Below are 18,048 nucleotides of genomic sequence, written 5' to 3' on the forward strand. Positions count from 1 at the left end.
TCACAAAAACACAACATTTTCTGATTTGCAGGGGAAAGGCGCAGGATTATAAATGTTTGTATTTGTATTTTGAGCTCAGCAAGAAGAGTCTAGCCTCAATGGAAAATTGTGAGGAGGAAAAAGCAAAAATAGAAAGTGGGATATTTTTTGATACTTTAAGCAGCCATTCCCACAGGCGAGACTTTGTATGTACAGTATGTATATATTTTATTTATATAGTGCTATTTACTATGTATAACACTGTATAACGGGGACAACCCTTTTTGTCACAATGGGTACACTACACTGAATATGTTACAATTTACATGGAATATAAGACAAAACACCATAGGACTCTTTTCATTTCCAAGTTTAATGTCATGATTTATTTTTGCAATGTAATTTCTCCTACCGCACACCTGTAGTTCACCAATCCTGCAACTGGTGGTGCATTTCTTCCGTTGACCCTGCCGGGTCCCTTAGCAACGAATGTGTATAGAAAACAGATCCGCACACACGGGTTAATGCAGTAATGATTTATTATTGCCCAGGTTCCAAAAAATCGAATGCTGTGCCCAGATCCTTTTCTTTGGAGGAGCTATGCATTCGACATGTACAGATAAACAAGTTAACAAGTTAATTCCCCTTCTACCAGAAAAGATTGGTCTATAGGCTGGTTGTATTCCTCAGCAATCTGCTTCAGAAAGTGCCTCAGCCACTATTAACACTTTTTATTTCAGAATAGACTGACTATTAACTCACAAGATACTCTTCTATAATCATGGCTTGAACCCAGGTATTCAAACACAAAGGGGCAGATTTATCAAGGGTCGAAGTGAATTCGAGGGAATTTTCGCAGTAAAAAAATTTGAAATTCAAAGTAATTTTTTGGATACTTCGACCATCGAACACGATACGACTTTGACTCAAAGTAAAAGTGTTCGAATATTCGACCATTCGATAATTGAAGTACTGTTTCTTTAAAACAACTTTGACTTCAATACTTCGCCAAATTAAACCTGCCGAAGTGCTATGTTAGCCTATGGGGACCTTCTAGAGCAGTTTTTTGAAGTTGAAGAAAAATCATTCGATCGATTGCTGAAATCCTTTGAATCTTTCGATTTTACTTCGACCGCAAATGGCCAAATTAGATGAAAAAAAACTTCGACTTTGATATTCGAAGTCGAAGTAATTCAATTCGAGTATTTTCAACTCAACTCAACCTTGATAAATCTGCCCCTAACATTTGTAAGTTGCATTGCATCATAAAGATGTTGCCACCATGGGCACCACTATTTTGGATCTGGCACCAGAGGGAAACGGAGCATTGGACAGCACTGGAGCACTAGGCATGGACCATTGGACAGTATCTGCTCCTTCGGGCGGCCACTTTAGCACTATTACCAGATTCCTGACAAAAGACCTTAAATTTACAAACTGAATAAGGATCTACAGTAAATCTTGAAAAATAGTGTCTTTAAGGCCATTGGTAAATGTGGTGGATCCTCTGGCAGTAGAAAATTGTTAAAACTGTTTTTCTCTGATATTTTTGAGACAATCTTTGGATGATACATATCATATGTGACATCATTGTACAGTGCACCAGACAATCAAATTTAAAGGGTTTATACAGGGTCAGACTGGACCGGCGGGATACCGGGAAAAACCGGGTGGGCCCCTGGCTCTTGTGGGCCTTGCCGGCCCAGATCCGCATCCCCATGCTTTTTCCTGCTGCAACCAGCTGTCAAAAACACAGTGTGTCTGTGTTCTCACGTGTGGCGCGGGGCAGAGGGGGGCCCTGAGGCAGTAGTCCCGATGGACCCTGGGCCCCCCAGTCTGACCCTGGGTTTACACTATTTAGTCACTTTCTAATATAGTGATAAATACTGTAGTTCTGGCAGAGCATGTCCCAATTCTGTGTTACAGAGTAGGGAATCCCAGGTTAGAAAGGCATGATGGTACCAGTTATGTTGACATTAACCATGTTAGGGGCACATGTTAGAGAGCCTCATGTTAGAGAGTCAGGGGGATATAAATCTAGCCTCACTGTGATCCTAATTTAATTCCTTTGTTCTAAGTGATATTCTTTCACACCATTCAGATTTGCCTGGAAACTAGTAGGTGAATGACATAACAGTAGCTCCTTGGCTGAAAGTGTTAACACATCAATTGATTTTCTAGTGGCAATTTTACCATAAAATGTGAATCTCAATAAAATATTACATTTTTTTTATTACCGGGTGTTTTTTTTTTTTCCACAATCACATTTTCCTGCTGTAACGGGCCCGAAGGCACAGTAATAGTGTAGACCAAAGAGGAGACCAGACCAGGTTCGAGGTACAAGAGGGTTTAATCCAAAGAATCGTCAGAATACAGGCAAAAAGGTCAGACCAGGCAGAAGACAAGCGGAATCGTAAGACAGGCAGGAATCGGTACACAAGTAATCAATATAGTAAATAACACCCAGGAACTCAGTAACAGGAACCTATAGTTGGGCAAGGAGTGGAAGGGGAAGTGAGTTTAAGTAGTCCCAGGGTTGGCGCCAATTTTTGACGCGCTTGCGTCAGACGCAGACGCCAGCGTCCCCACGCTGACGCCTTGACGCCGGCGCCCGATTCTGACGCCGGCGTCCGTTCCGTCGCCGACAACCAATCCCGGAATGGGAGGGAGGTGAGGTCATAGACCTGTGTCCAGCAAGAGCCATGTGGTGAGGTAGGCGGTCGCCATCTTGGACGCCATCTTGAGAAGCCGAGGTAGATTCCATTACAGTACCCCCCTCCTTAGGGGGGGCCTCAGGACCACCAAGACTAGGGGAGAGAGGAAATAATTTATGGAATCTACGAACCAAGATGGGCGCATGGACATCAGAGCTCCTGACCCAGGAGCACTCCTCGGGACCGAACCCCTTCCATTCGATGAGATATTGAAGAGTGCCCCTGGAAAGACGAGAGTCCAAGATCTTCTTCACCTCGAATTCCTGGTGACCATCAAGCAGGACTGGAGCTGGGGGAGAGGAAGAAGAGGAAGAAGATACAGCAGGTTTGAGAAGAGAAACATGGAAAGCATTTGGGATCCGCATCTCAGGAGGGAGTTGAAGACGAACCGCCACCGGATTGATGACTTCAAGGACAGGAAAGGGACCGATGAATCTGGGACCAAGCTTGGGGGTCGGAATCTTCAGGCGGATGTTACGGGTGGAAAGCCAAACTTTGTCCCCAGGAGCATAGGGTGGAGCGGAAATCCTCTTCTTGTCAGCAGACCTCTTCTGGACCTGGGAGCTCTTCAGCAGATTGGAAGAAACAGCAGCCCAAATAGCCATCATGTGGGCAGCCTGATCGTTGGCGGCAGGGACATTGGTGAGGAGAAGATCCTGAGGGAATGCCAATGGATTCTGACCGTATACACAGAAAAAAGGGGATTGATGTGAGGAAGAATGGAAGGCGTTGTTATGGGCAAACTCAGCCCAGGGAAGGAGATCCGACCAATCGTCCTGGCACAGGGAGACATGGCAGCGAAGAAACTGTTCTAATGCCTGGTTCACTCTTTCAACGGCTCCATTCGACTGTGGGTGATAAGCAGAAGAAAATTGCAAGGAAATGTTGAGAGCTTTGCACAGGGATCTCCAGAATCTAGAGACGAATTGTGAACCTCGGTCAGAGACGATCTCGGCAGGAAAGCCATGGAGACGAAAAATGTGTTGGATAAACAGCTTGGAAAGTTCAGGAGCAGAGGGGAGTTTATGGAGGGGAATGAAATGAGCCATCTTGCTGAACCTGTCAACGACAACCCATATGACAGTGTGACCGGAGGAAACGGGCAGATCCACAATAAAATCCATGGCAAGATGAGTCCAGGGACGAGATGGAATGGGTAAAGGAAGAAGAAGTCCTTTGGGGGGAGAATGTCCAGATTTGGAAGTGGCACAGATGGTACAAGAAGAAATGAAGTTTTTGACGTCCTTTCTCATGGATGGCCACCACACCAGGCGAGAAAGGAGTTCGGTAGTTTTTTCCACTCCGGGATGGCCGGCCTGTTTAGAACTGTGAGCCTGAGAAAGAAGAGACTGACGACAATCAGGAGGAACAAATGCAACCCCAGGAGGAATATTGTCAGGAGCCGAAATTTGAGCAGAAAGGATCTGTGAAGCCAAGGAGGGAAATAGAGCAGCGACGATCTTGGAGGGAGGTACAATGGGTTCAGGATCTTCGGAACAGGGAACTTCAGGAACAAAACTTCTTGACAAGGCATCAGCTTTTCTATTTCTAGAGCCAGGACGAAAAGTGATAATGAAGTTAAAACGGGAAAAGAACAATGACCATCTGGCTTGTCGGGGATTCAGGCGTTTGAGGGATTGGATAAATTCAAGGTTTTTATGGTCTGTAAAGATGGTCACGGGGATGGAGGATCCTTCCAATAAATGTCTCCACTCCTCCAGGGCGAGCTTCACTGCCAATAACTCACGATTCCCCACATCGTAGTTCTGCTCGGGGAAGAAAATTTCTTAGAGAAGAATGCACAGGGGTGTAACTTCCCATCCGAGGATGATCTCTGTGATAAGACAGCTCCAGCTCCCACATCTGAGGCGTCGACTTCGAGGAAAAAAGGAAGAAGAAGCTCGGGGTGTCTGAGAATAGGTGCAGAAGAAAAGGCAGATTTCAAGGATTCAAAGGCGTCCAAGGCTGGAGGAGGCCAGTGCTGTGGTTTACCCCCTTGCGGATAAGGGCCAGGATGGGGGAGATCTTGGAAGAAAAACCTTTAATAAATTGTCTGTAGTAATTGGCAAAGCCAATAAACCTCTGGATAGCCTTAACACTTGTGGGGAGGGGCCAATCAAGAATTGCCGAGACCTTGGCTGGATCCATCTTGAAACCCTGCTGGGAGATGATGTACCCGAGAAAAGGGATGGAGGATACTTCAAAGGAGCACTTTTCAAATTTGGCGAAGAGACTATTTTTTCTTAGGCGAAGAAGAACTTCCTTCACTTGGGAGCGATGCTCGTGGAGATCTTTGGAAAAGATAAGAATGTCATCCAGATAGACGACAACGCTTTGTCCCAACAAGTCTCTGAATATATCATTAACGAACTCCTGGAAGACCGCTGGGGCGTTACAGAGTCCAAAGGGCATGACTAGGTATTCGTAATGCCCGTCTCGGGTATTGAAGGCGGTCTTCCATTCATCCCCTTTACGAATTCTAATGAGGTTATAGGCACCCCGAAGATCCAGCTTGGTGAAGATCTTGGCCCCTCTTAGCTGATCGAAGAGTTCGGAGATTAGGGGGAGAGGGTAGCGGTTTTTAATGGTGATCTTGTTTAACCCCCTATAATCGATGCATGGTCTCAGACCTCCGTCTTTTTTTTCAACAAAGAAAATCCGGCACCAGCAGGAGAAGAAGAAGGGCGAATGAAGCCTCTTTGGAGATTCTCCTGAATGTAGGTCTTCATGGCGGCCGTCTCAGAGGGGGAGAGAGGATAGGTGCGACCCCGGGGAGGCATGGAACCAGGAAGAAGTTCGATCGGACAGTCATAGGGTCGGTGAGGAGGAAGAGTCTCTGCAGAGCCCTTATTGAAGACATCGGTAAAATCTTGATAGGCAGATGGAAGGGAAAAATTGGAAGACACAGAAGACACTTTGATAAGAGGTACGGCAGGCAAACAGTTCTGAAGGCAATAGGAACTCCAGCGGGAGATTTGCATGGATGACCAGTCAATGACTGGGTTATGAGTGCACAGCCAGGGAAGCCCGAGAACGAGTGGAGTTGAAGGGCAGTCAATGAGTAGAAAGGCCAATCTCTCCAGATGCATGGTGCCCACTCTTAGAGAAAGTTCAGCGGTGGTTTGAGAGATAATGGCCGAAGACAGAGGGCGGTCATCAATAGCCAATACTCGCAGAGGAGAAGCCAAGGGTTGTAGGGGGACCGCATGACGAACAGCAAATCCTCTGTCCATAAAATTTCCAGCAGCACCAGAGTCCAGGAACGCTTGCACTGGGATCTTCTGGGAACCGAATTGGATCTGTGCCGGAAGAAGAAAGCGTTGAATAGAAGGTTGGGGAGGATAACAAACACCACCCAGATAGGTCTCCCCAAACCTACCTAGGTGCTGGCGTTTCCCGGCTTCACCGGACACTCATGGGCGAAGTGCGATTTACCCCCACAATACAGGCATAGACCAGCAGCCCTTCTCCGTAGCTTCTCCTGTTCAGAGAGACGAGCCCGTCCTATCTGCATGGGTTCCTCAGAAGATGGAGCAGAGGAAGCAGAAGCCGCAGGAGTAGGAGAGGGAGAAGCAGTAGCTGGGTTGAAGAGTAGGGGTCTCTGGAAGCGGGGAGCCAGTGTGGATTGGAACCGGGGAAACTTCTTCGAACGCTCTCTGTTGAGCTCGACTTGAAATTCCCTCTGTCGGGTGTCAACCTTTACGGCCAGCGCCACCAGATCCTCCCACCGAGAAGGAATTTCCCGGGAGACCAGGTCGTTTTTGATACGCATGGCTAGGCCGTTGTAGAAGGCGGCATGGTATCCATCATTGTTCCAGGTGGTCTCCGCCACTAGTGTGCGGAACTCGATTGCGTACTCAGGAACAGAGCGAGTGCCTTGCTGGATCTGGAACAAGCGAGCCGAGGATGACATAGCTCGACCAGGGGCATCGAAAACGACCCGTAGTTCACGGATGAAGGCCCTGGCGTCGTCAATCAAAGGGTCCCTCTTCTCCCACAAAGGTGATGCCCACTCCAAAGCCTTCCCCTGCAGGCGAGCAATGATGTACCCCACTTTAGCCTGTTCGGATGCAAACTGACCTGGCAGCAGGGCGAACTGGATCTCGCACTGGTTGACGAAACCTCTGCATGCATCAGGGTCGCCACTGTAGAGGGGAGGCGCAGGAATGCGAGGCTCCGATGGTTGGAGTGGGCTTGCAGGAACGGCCACAGGGACCGGGGCCACAGGTGATAATGCCGACAGCTTGTCCAGGATAGCTTCTAGAGCCTGACCGAAGTGCGACTGCTGAGCTTCGTATGACTGCATGCGGGAAGCCAAACCGCGGATGGCGCCACCGACAGGTGGAGCTGGAGTCTCCTCCGAAGGGTCCATGGCCCAACTATACTGTAACGGGCCCGAAGGCACAGTAATAGTGTAGACCAAAGAGGAGACCAGACCAGGTTCGAGGTACAAGAGGGTTTAATCCAAAGAATCGTCAGAATACAGGCAAAAAGGTCAGACCAGGCAGAAGACAAGCGGAATCGTAAGACAGGCAGGAATCGGTACACAAGTAATCAATATAGTAAATAACACCCAGGAACTCAGTAACAGGAACCTATAGTTGGGCAAGGAGTGGAAGGGGAAGTGAGTTTAAGTAGTCCCAGGGTTGGCGCCAATTTTTGACGCGCTTGCGTCAGACGCAGACGCCAGCGTCCCCACGCTGACGCCTTGACGCCGGCGCCCGATTCTGACGCCGGCGTCCGTTCCGTCGCCGACAACCAATCCCGGAATGGGAGGGAGGTGAGGTCATAGACCTGTGTCCAGCAAGAGCCATGTGGTGAGGTAGGCGGTCGCCATCTTGGACGCCATCTTGAGAAGCCGAGGTAGATTCCATTACACCTGCAAATTGAAAATGTATAAATTTGACCCTACTTATATAGATGAAGATGTTTGTGATGTGTAGTATCCAAAGTAAAATAATTGTACCTAAAATTATATCCAGAAATTTAGAAGACTCTTGGGGGGTTATTTATTAAAGTCTGAATGCCAAAAGCTTGAAAAGTTTGAGTTTTTTTACTATAAAATCTAAATTTTTAGTGGAAAAAAAACTAGAATTTTTCAGAATTTATTAAACCCAGAGGGTGTTAAAAGTCTGAATAAAAAGGTACTTCAACTCAGACCTGTGGAGTTCATGTAGAAGTCAATGGGAGAAGTCCCAAAAGATATCCTGATCTGTGCTGGGTTTTGTGCAATAATCCAAAAATTTATGGGCAAAAATCTGAATAATCCGTACAATTCAAATTTTTTTCATGATTTTTTTTCCTGCACAGGAAATTTTTAGAAAAATGTGTTGATAAATAAGGGGAAAAAACTGTGCAGATTTAGTCGGAGTAGCTTTCAGAAAATAATAAGATATTTTCAGATTTTGATAATTAACCCCTTGGTGTTTAGAATAGCAGAGAATGTTGGAATGCTAGTGCTTTTATTAACAATGCTTGATATTTAAGTTTTAAGCATGCCGTTTGATTGGTGAAGTGATACTTTGAGCTCAGATTCCAAAATGTTTTGAAGAGAATTTCAAAAATTGCTAATGCTCAAATACAGCCTATGTATTTTTTACAAAAAATTGAGGTGTTGGCTTAATTGTTGGTTTCACTAGAATTTCTAAACAAAGAGTAAACTCATTTGCACATAATGCACAAGGCGTGGCTATATATCATTTGTAGCAACTAGTCAACTACTAGAGTAATCCAAGCACCCAGTGATTTAAAAAAAGTAGTACATAGTTAATTAGGGCAAATACTTGAAGGTCAGATTTTGAAAAAGTTTCATTTATTTAGCAATAAAATTAAAAAATGAAGAAATCAAAGGAACAGGCAAACCTATGATGCACATTGATTATGTAATCATCATTAAGACAGTATGGGGGAAAAGTAATAGAATTCGTAAAGAGCAGAACTTTACGAACAAAAATTTGCCTGTCGCAATGTAATATTCTTCGTTAGGCTTTTATTGCATTGGGAATCTCAATTGCGCATTGCAAACCTATGACACCTGCTCTGCGGTTTCATTAAATATTTTGTTGCAAAAAATGTTTTTTGAAAATGTATTACATACACTGCAAATGTTCACAAAAGCAATTTGGTTGCAAACTTTGTGAGGAAGTTGTTGAGATCTTTAATCAGTCAAAATTGGCGTAAACATGGTTGCTAACATTCGCAGGCATCTTTGTGAGCGTTTTTGCTTAAGTTTGAAACATATTGTAAGTTTGAGGATGTTATAAACTAAGGTGGCCCTAGACGATCATTGGTTTCAACACACATGTGTAGAGCTGAATCGTCAGATATACAGGTAGAAACAATAGCTGTAGCTGACGATTGAGCACTAACAGTGGCCGATGTTCAGGTGCCTTCAAATCTACTGCCTGGACCGATCGACAAGCCACCTGGTATCCAAGTCTTCTGCCAATATCGGTTGGCTCGTCTCCCACCATACGCGCACCGAATATTGTTTCATACATTGTTGCGTGTATGACCACCTTAAACAGACTGTATCGTTCTTTTTCCCTATAAATAGCTAAAATATAATTTAATGTAGGATGGACCAGAATAGTAATTCCTGAGTAGAAAATGAAGAAAAGAGAGCCTGTGATTATTGTGTTTTTGAACTTGCAGAAAGTCCAAGAGGCAATTTGCTGTAATTTCTGTAAATTTATTTGAAAATTTATAAAGCTTTCTTAGACAATATCTTAAGCAGAGGCCACAGCAATGGCTAGTGGTCATAGGGGCAAATTCACTAAGATGCGAAGCGCCGAACGCTAGCGTTAATTCGCTAGCGTTTGGCATTTTCGCTACTGCGCAAATTCACTAACGAACGCTGGCGTAGTTTCACTAGTGTTACTTCGCAACCTTACGCCAGGCGAATCTTCGCTAGCGACGAAACTACACAAATTCACTAACTTGCGCAGTGTACTGAACGCTACCTTTTACGCTAGACTTCCTTCGCCACCTCAGACCTGGCGAAGCGCAATAGAGTAGATAGGGATTGTTTAAAAAAAAGTCAATTTTTTTTCTAAGTCCAGAAAAACGCTTGCGTGTTTTCTACATGATGGCTGATAGGCTCCCCTTCCTCCCCCCTACATTTCCTGACTCATGGCAACTTACCTAGACAGTGGGCACATGTGTAGGGCAAAATAAAATTTTTATTTGCTGATTTGAAGGTTTTCTAGGCATTTGTAGTGCAGATACGTGTTCCTCCATTGAAATTTGAATTTCGCGCCGTATGCAAATTAGCCTTCGCTAGCGCAACTTCGCTTTATATAGCGAATCAACGCTAGCGCAACTTCGCAACCTTACGCTACCCCTGTGCACAACTTCGGATTTTAGTGAATTTGCGGAGCCCTGGCGAAACTACGCCTGGCGAAGTGTGGCGAAGTGCGGCGAAGTTGCGCCTGGCGCAACTTCGCTTCTTAGTGAATTTGCCCCATAGTGTTTGGTGTAGGGACCTAGGAAGAGACTTACCTAATATACAGGTAATAGTCAAGGCAGGAAGCAAATAAGCAAGTTAATAAGGACAAGCCAAAGTTCAGGTACAAGACAAATATCCAGGCAATAATATACAGGTAATAGTCAAGGCAGGGAAGAAATAAGCAAATCAATAAGGACAAGCCAAGGTCAATACTGGAACAAAAGGTTAACATGATAACATGATACTGAGCAATAAATCACAAATAGCAAGGCCTACCACCAGAAAGTTAGTAATAACTTATTGGCAACATCTATTGTTGTCAGCAGGCCATTAAAGATTTTTGCTTGATTTAATGCCTGCGTTATCAAAAATGCCCAAGTCAGTTTGAGGAGAATCAACCAGCACATCTTCACATCCCTCTACAAAACCATGCACTGCAAGTATTTTTGAAATGCAGTCCTTATCTTCTTGTTCTGTAAACTGTAAATTAATGGATTTAACAATGGGGTCGCCACAGTGTAGAGCAGGGAAATAATTTTTTTTGAAACTAATGAGTTCTCGTTTGATGGAACTACATAAACTGCAATCAGTGTCCCAAAAAACATGGTTACAATGGTCAAGTGAGAGCTACAAGTAGAGAAAGTTTTGTGTCTCCCTGTGGTGGTTGGAATTCTAAGAATAGCATTGAATATGCAGATGTATGTTATGATAATAAATAGGACTGGAAACAGAGACAAAGGAACGGCCAGAACAGTGTCTACCAATTCTACAAGTGATGTGTCTGAGCAGGAAAGTTGTAAGAGGGGGGCAAAATCACAGAAAAAATGATTAATGGTATGTGAAGCACATAAATCCAGTTTACTAATAAAAATTACAGGAACAATGGAAATTGTGAAACTTAGAAACCAACAGAAACTAACAAGGTAAAGCTGAAGATTAATGCACATGATTGTTACATAGTGTAATGGGTTGCAAATAGCCAGATACCTGTCATAGGACATCACTGCAAGAATCAGACACTCTGAGGTTAATGCAGAACCATGGAACAGAAGTTGGGTTATGCAGGCAGAAGTCCCCATGGTTACTCCACCTTCAAGTATGCCGTGCAACATTACAGGCACAATATCAGTGGTCATCAGTATAATGTCACACAAAGAAAGGTGACTGAGGAAGAAGAACATTGGATGATGCAGACTGGAGTTTGATGAAACCAGACTAACAATTGTGACATTGGCAGTTAGTGTGACACTGTACAATACAATCACCAAGAGGAAGACGGGAATTCTAAAGCTGTTAGGAACTTGGAACCCCAAAAGTAGTATTTGTTGAATGAAGGTCTGGTTCTTACCTCCCATGACCTGTAATAAAACAAAATGTGTTGGTATCTGAATAATATTGCAATGTTCTGCAGTCTTCAGCCCAAATATAGTATTTGTTGACTATGAAGATTTTCATTCTTCCAGGTCATGGTATATCTAGTATAGGTCAATCTAAAAACAACTGGACAACAAACACCATGTCCCTGTGTTTTTCAAACCTAGCAACTCACTGAGACAAAAACTGGTACACCCAAAGGATCAAACACCAAAAGAAAAACAAAGCAATGTGGTTTACGGAGTCCAGTGTAGCGAGGAGTGCACAGATCTATACATTGGGGAGACAAAACAACTGCTCTCCAAGCGAATGGCTCAGCACAGGAGGGAGAACTCTACAGGGCAAAACTCAGCAGTCTACACTTAAGGGACAAGGGACACTCCTTTGAAGATAGCAAGGTCCAAATCTTGGATAAAGAAGACTGGTTTGAACGAGGCGTGAAAGAGGCGATTCATGTCAAGGTGGAGAGACCATCTCTGAACAGAGGCGGGGGCCTTTGACACCACCTGTCTGCTACATACAATGCTGTTCTAACATCTGTACGCCGCGGATTAAGAACACGTCCCACATCCATTCATGAAATTCTCACAAGTAACACCTGTATCTAGGAGTTGCATGACACATTGGATAATCCTATCACAGTAACTACACAGAATCAACACCTCTGTGAATTTCTTCAGATGTCACCTCTTTGAAGAGTTACAATGTGCCATTGTAAATGGATTAGTGGAAGAGTTTATATGACGAGAACTTCCCACACCAGTCAGTTGAACTGAAGAAGCTGCTCGGATGAGTAGTGAAACGTCTTCATTGATTACTCAGCAAGTCCAGTTGTTTTTAGATTGACCTATACTAGATATAGTATTTGTTCTTGAATGCATTGATTACCTTTATGTTTGCCCAAATATTTTATGTTAAGTGCAAAAAGGCTCTATAGTAGGCGCAGCAAAGGACTGGGGGGATGCCACATCTGGGGCCTGCATCAAAAATTTGAAAAACCAATTTCAGTGCTGTGAATTTTATAAGACCCAGATGCAATAATTGTTGCACTAACATAGACAGCAGTTTGTCCAAGCTAAATTAGGGAATGCAAGTATGAAGGCTTAGCGAGTCTTTTATATCATTCAAATGATTTACATTGTGTTGAGGTTACAGATGGAAATTCCCTTGATGAAAATTAATTAGACCTAAAAATATATCACGGAACAATCATTTTCTAAAATGAAATGTTGTACGTTCAAGAATATTTATTTGATAATTGTTATATTCATTATATTTTATTAATTTGTACATGTGATTAAAAATATATGTGTTGTTCTACAACAAGTTTCTCTTTAAGATTTTACATATTTCTATATCAAGTAAATGCAATAGCAAAACAGGCTGCATAGTCTTCCCTTCTCTTCAACAAGATCAATACAACCAATGGTCACATCAAGTTTAGCACTCCCCATCTTTCTGCACATATGGGGGATTGTAATAAAGTCAGTAATGGAAAAAATATTCCCAATGTGAAAAGTTATGCTTCTGTGCGGACAAATTTTCCTTTGGGCGAATTTAATACAGCTTTTGCAAACCCGGAAACTGTTTAGCGACCACTTGCGAAAGGGGACGAATGTTTTCGAATTTTATAGTTTGCCCCAATGTGCAGTGAATGTAATAAAACTTCTTACTAAAAAAGTTGTTAACGTTGCTTCAAAAGATTACGACACCTTCAAGCACTTCTTGATTGCGCAATGAAAATTCGCAATCAAAATGAGAATTCGCAATGCAGTATTAGGAAGGTTATTACATTGCTAGATGCAAATTTTTATTCTTATTTGTGCAATTTGTTTTGCTCTTTGCGACTTTTATTACATTCCCACATTAGTAGGGTAGAGAGACCTAATTTTTTTCTGACTCCTGCAACATTGTTTCAGATTAGAAACAGAAAACAGAAATGGATAACAAAAAGAGCCCTATCCGGAACTGGCTATGAAGAGCCAACCAGTTTCTACAGCCCACCGGCAGAACTCAGTGCAATACTGCTCCGCATACCGTTTTCCCTGGCGTAATTTACGAATCGCGGAGTCGGCAGATGATGCACGATCCGGGTCATCGTAGAGTATCGCCATGGTGTTAAAGAAGGTTTCAAGGGAAAAACGGGCAGGATCAGTGGAGGGTGATCTTAGGGCAAAAATTTGGGGGTCACCCTGTAGCAGGGTCATAACAAACCTCACCTTCTCCTCACCAGTTGGAAAGGATTGAGGAAAGAAGCTAAGGTACAATTTGCATGCCTCCTGGAAGACAAAAAATTTGGATCTATCCCCATTAAATTTTTCGGGGAAAGAAATTTTCGGTTCATGGGACTTATGTACATTACCCATCACGACAGGAGAACCCACAGGAACGGCCACAGGAGGAGCGACTACTGGACTTGGTGACTGTTGTGAAGTGTCCAGTCGGCGAGTCAGATTATGGAAGCCTTGCATCAAATAATCTTGTTTCCGCTCATGATCTTCCAAGCGCTGTAGCAGAGTGGTAAGGAGCGCATCAGTAGTGGAAGGAGCGGCAGCAGCGGCGTGACCTCTTCGTCCATTGGTCCTGTTATAATGTCACGGTTGGCACCCTAAACCCAGAACCGATGCCAAGCACCCTGGTCTCTGCTCGTGCTTCTGCCTGTAGCAGCCGCCTTTGGCTTCAGGAGGAGCCCTCAGCTACTCAGATGCCGCCAAGATGGCGTTGACTATCATGTGTGTCTATCTCTTTAACATCTACACCTTAGGAAAGTATCCTGTAGAGGTGTACCAAAATGGCACCTACCTTTTTAATTTCCCTAAGAGACACACCTGAGATAGTTGGACATAGGGTTGGTCTGATGTGGGGAATTCAGGGATTGGATCACATTTTTATTGATGAAGTGTTGTGATTAGTGCACTTTTGTTTAAATATTGGAGTTTGAGCTCCACATACTTAGCCTATGATTAAGTGTTTGTAACATGAAACGTGTAAGGCAGAGGACACAATAAATCCTTTCTACTTTTCTACTATTTGATTGCCTTTTTTTGAGTGCCTGCTCCAGATTTTTTTCAAGAATGGTAATTAATGTATCATTTCTGTACAAACGCAGGTGCATCTAACTGCATTGAGGAACAAGACTGTGCACTTCACTTTATGACACTAAAGCGGTTCATATCAACATATTATATAAGACCTCATTTATTTAACAACCAAAATGACTTTGAGTAGTTTACACAACATATAATAATATACAGTAGGTTATCGTAATGTCTTACATTTATCAAAAACTCTACTACCACCGTTTTATGGTTATGACAACTTTTACAGGAGGTTTATGGTAAGCACTGCGCATGCTGGTATACAGAGCCCTTCTAATGTATCTTGAATAGAGAGAAGTATCGAGATCCTGTGGGAGAAGTATCTGAGCAATGCTTGAGGAGCCTTGCCTGGGTCCATTTATTTGAATTTGAACATTATTATACCTAACTCCAGCAATCACAAATGATCCTTGTAAATCCAGTCTCAAAGTAGCTGAAAAAATAATTGTTCGCGTAGATTCAGGAAAAGTAAAGTTTTCATTTATTCTGGCGATAAGATTTGAAGCTTCTCTAAATTCCTCTCGTGAAGGTCGACACAAAGCATTTTCGGAAACAGGAATGGCTGAAAGTATAGTCTCCCGTCTATTTCCAGAGTCTGTTATTCTGCATATTTCTTCTTCTTCTTGAGCTGCTAGCCTTCTGCCTTGTAATAATGGATCATGTTCTTCACAGCTGCTAATTATTTTACCACAGTAATCCCAGTTATTGTCTGTGTAACACCAATAGTAATTGTTACCATGAGATCCACATCTGTGGTTTATTCTGCATGGCTCTCCTCTGTAAGTCACATCACTAGATGGAGAACAATAATCTTGCTTTCCATTTGTATCGGTGCATTGAAAGTATCCTCGGAACAAACTGCACTCACCTTTACATGCAACATTATGCCTTGTATAGTGTTCCTCAAACTCCTCTATGATATTTCCACAGTAGCCCCAAGTCATTCCCAAATACCCTGTCCAACACCACTTATACTTAGAATTGTTGTACTGACATTTTGATCTACACCTAGAGAAATTGTAATCATAACCAGCTTCAGGAGAGCAGTAGTCCCACCATGAATTGCTTCCACCTTCTTGCTTGCACCAGTAATATGATGAACGTTTTTGAACACATGGTGATGTACAAACCCCACCATAACTTGTAGTATGCACATTCCTTGACAATACTACTGGAAGAGTGGAAAGAGTATAGATCATCAGTAGACTGACCAAACATCTGCAGGACATCTAGAGAATTAAAAGAAAGAAAGACTTGATGAAATAGACTCACATTCCACAGTAAGAAATAGTTTTGTTTCAAAATAATAACATATAGCTTCTGTGTTAAAAGATTACAGAATACTATAAGAATGGTTAAATGGTAGATCTGGGAGGTGACCAGATTTATTAAAGCAAGGAGGGTAGTTACCCTCAGAGAAGATGATGGAACGCTGAAGCAGACTGGTGTTTGGTCAGCCAAATTTATGTTCTAGGCTTATGAAGTTATAACAGGGTAATACAGGCTTTGACTTGCGGATCCTATTTAGGCCACCAGTATATTTTTTTAACTTGGGTTACAAGAAGGTACTTCGTGGTGCTCCTGTACCATAAATAAAGAAATAAAGCATTTCAATAATGTGAGGCTAAGTTATGCCATATTACATTTTCATGTGTATAAGAATGAGGATAATTAAATATATATATATATATGTGAATTATATTTAACAGAATAATGACAGCCTAGTTGTTTACATCTTGCTGAGATATTCTCATCATTATCGTCATCACATATGTCTCAAGTCCCTCAAAATGTTCCAGACAAGATTATCATCCGAGACCAGATGACCTAGAGCATTCGTCACAGAACATGGACTAAAAGAAACAAGGACTTTAACCTCTGATTGGTCAGAACTGAAGCCTTTGGAGACCCCCTTACAGGGGTAGAAAAGGACCAACACTGGAGGACCATTTTTTGGAATGCTTATGTACAACTTGTGTTGTACGTGAGTGTCTTTCCCCGAATGAATAAACCTTATCTGATTTCTTTAAGTCTAGGTGGCATTATTTCCTCAGTAAATAAAGAGACTGGTTGCCTGACAATAACTTATTTAAAAAGGATGATGCACAGAACCATGCAGATTTCAATTAGGCATGTTTATAGACCAGGTCAGCCAATATTATATAGGACATAGACGTTATCATCAGCTAAAAAGGCCACTCTGAGATGAAGAAAATAAACTGTATCTTCACAGCAGTGACTCTATGACTTTATGGATGTTTAAATATACTTTGAAGTTCAAAGTTTTATAACTGGCTGTATTTCTTTGAACTCCGGTGTGCGAGGCCAAACAAGACATTTTTTCCAGAGGGATTCAACTTAAGTTACGGACATGGGGCATGTGCACCTGGGTCAAAGGATACTACCGGTAAATGGATTTCTGAGTTAATCAGATGCTGTTGGTTGAACACAGGTGTAGGGTCTGGGGCTGAATACACCTGGATCATGTAGTTCTTAAGATACTATTGTCTATGATATTCACACAGCACACTAAGTTCATATTAGTTAACCTGTCTGTATGTCATTGGAATGTTTGAGGAAACCCAGATAAGTATAGATAGGACCTACAAACTCATTTTAGATGTTGAATGATTAATGTGGTCACTAATTCCAAAAACTAGTGAAGCGTTATAAATTACAAATTTGAGAAAGGCAAATAAAGCAGAAAAAGAAATAGAAATCTAAGAACTGGGGCTTAAAACAGGTTTACCAAGCACAGAATAACTACCTGGCTTTGCTCCACCACAAACTTGTAACCAGTTGGAGACAGAAAATCAACATAGTAAGAAAAAAGAGTATTAGTAAAACAGGAGTGATTTCATAAGGAAGTAAGGATGTTTAGTTGACTATCTCTAGTATAACTGGTGTGTGTGTGTTAAAGAGGCCCTTTAAGAAAGTGACAATATTTATGCATATGCACGTTAACACTTACCTGTTTAACAGTATGTAAATTGTCAGTTCCAGAAACAAATATTTTAGCTTGGTGCATTGGAGGATTCAGCTGAAAAACCAAGGTACTGTATTTCTCGGATACAAACTCTATGGGGTAGAGTCGATCTGTTGAAGTTACAAATCTAAAGAAACAGAGAAGTATTTGCTGCCTTTGGACTCTGAACATTCTTATGCCACTCCTTGTGCTAAGAATCTCTTCTATCTGGGAAGTGTATTGAGTGGTAAGATACTCTGACCTCTAAGCTTTTACTAAACTTAAGAGATTCTACTGCAACATGACACCACCTTTGTAAATACACAACAATGATATGGCTTCCCATTCATGCTCAAGGCTTTATGGGCTGTGTTTTACAAAGGTGCTATTAATTTTTCAATTGGCAGTAGAAATTAGAAACTGCCACAACTGCAGTCACATCACTTTGTAGTTTGGGAATTCTCACTGGGA

The 18,048-nt window shown here is 42.5% G+C and overlaps 2 protein-coding genes across 2 annotated transcripts; both read right to left on the reverse strand.

Moving 5' to 3' along the window:
• Window positions 1–10,559: 10,559 nt before the first annotated feature.
• On the reverse strand, window positions 10,560–13,985 carry LOC121397637 (olfactory receptor 6B2-like). The gene is made up of 2 exons (XM_041574694.1): window positions 13,734–13,985; window positions 10,560–11,498 (listed from the first exon to the last, which is right to left on the reverse strand). Exons 1-2 carry the CDS (start codon window positions 13,983–13,985, stop codon window positions 10,560–10,562), a joined length of 1,191 nt encoding a protein of 396 aa, XP_041430628.1.
• Window positions 13,986–14,694: 709 nt separating this feature from the next.
• LOC108700682 lies at window positions 14,695–17,819 on the reverse strand. The gene is made up of 2 exons (XM_018233854.2): window positions 17,584–17,819; window positions 14,695–15,841 (listed from the first exon to the last, which is right to left on the reverse strand). Exons 1-2 carry the CDS (start codon window positions 17,767–17,769, stop codon window positions 14,807–14,809), a joined length of 1,221 nt encoding a protein of 406 aa, XP_018089343.2. The 5' UTR covers window positions 17,770–17,819; the 3' UTR covers window positions 14,695–14,806.
• Window positions 17,820–18,048: the final 229 nt, after the last annotated feature.

Source organism: Xenopus laevis, chromosome 8S (assembly GCF_017654675.1).
Source record: "Xenopus laevis strain J_2021 chromosome 8S, Xenopus_laevis_v10.1, whole genome shotgun sequence".
Lineage (NCBI taxonomy): Eukaryota > Metazoa > Chordata > Amphibia > Anura > Pipidae > Xenopus > Xenopus laevis.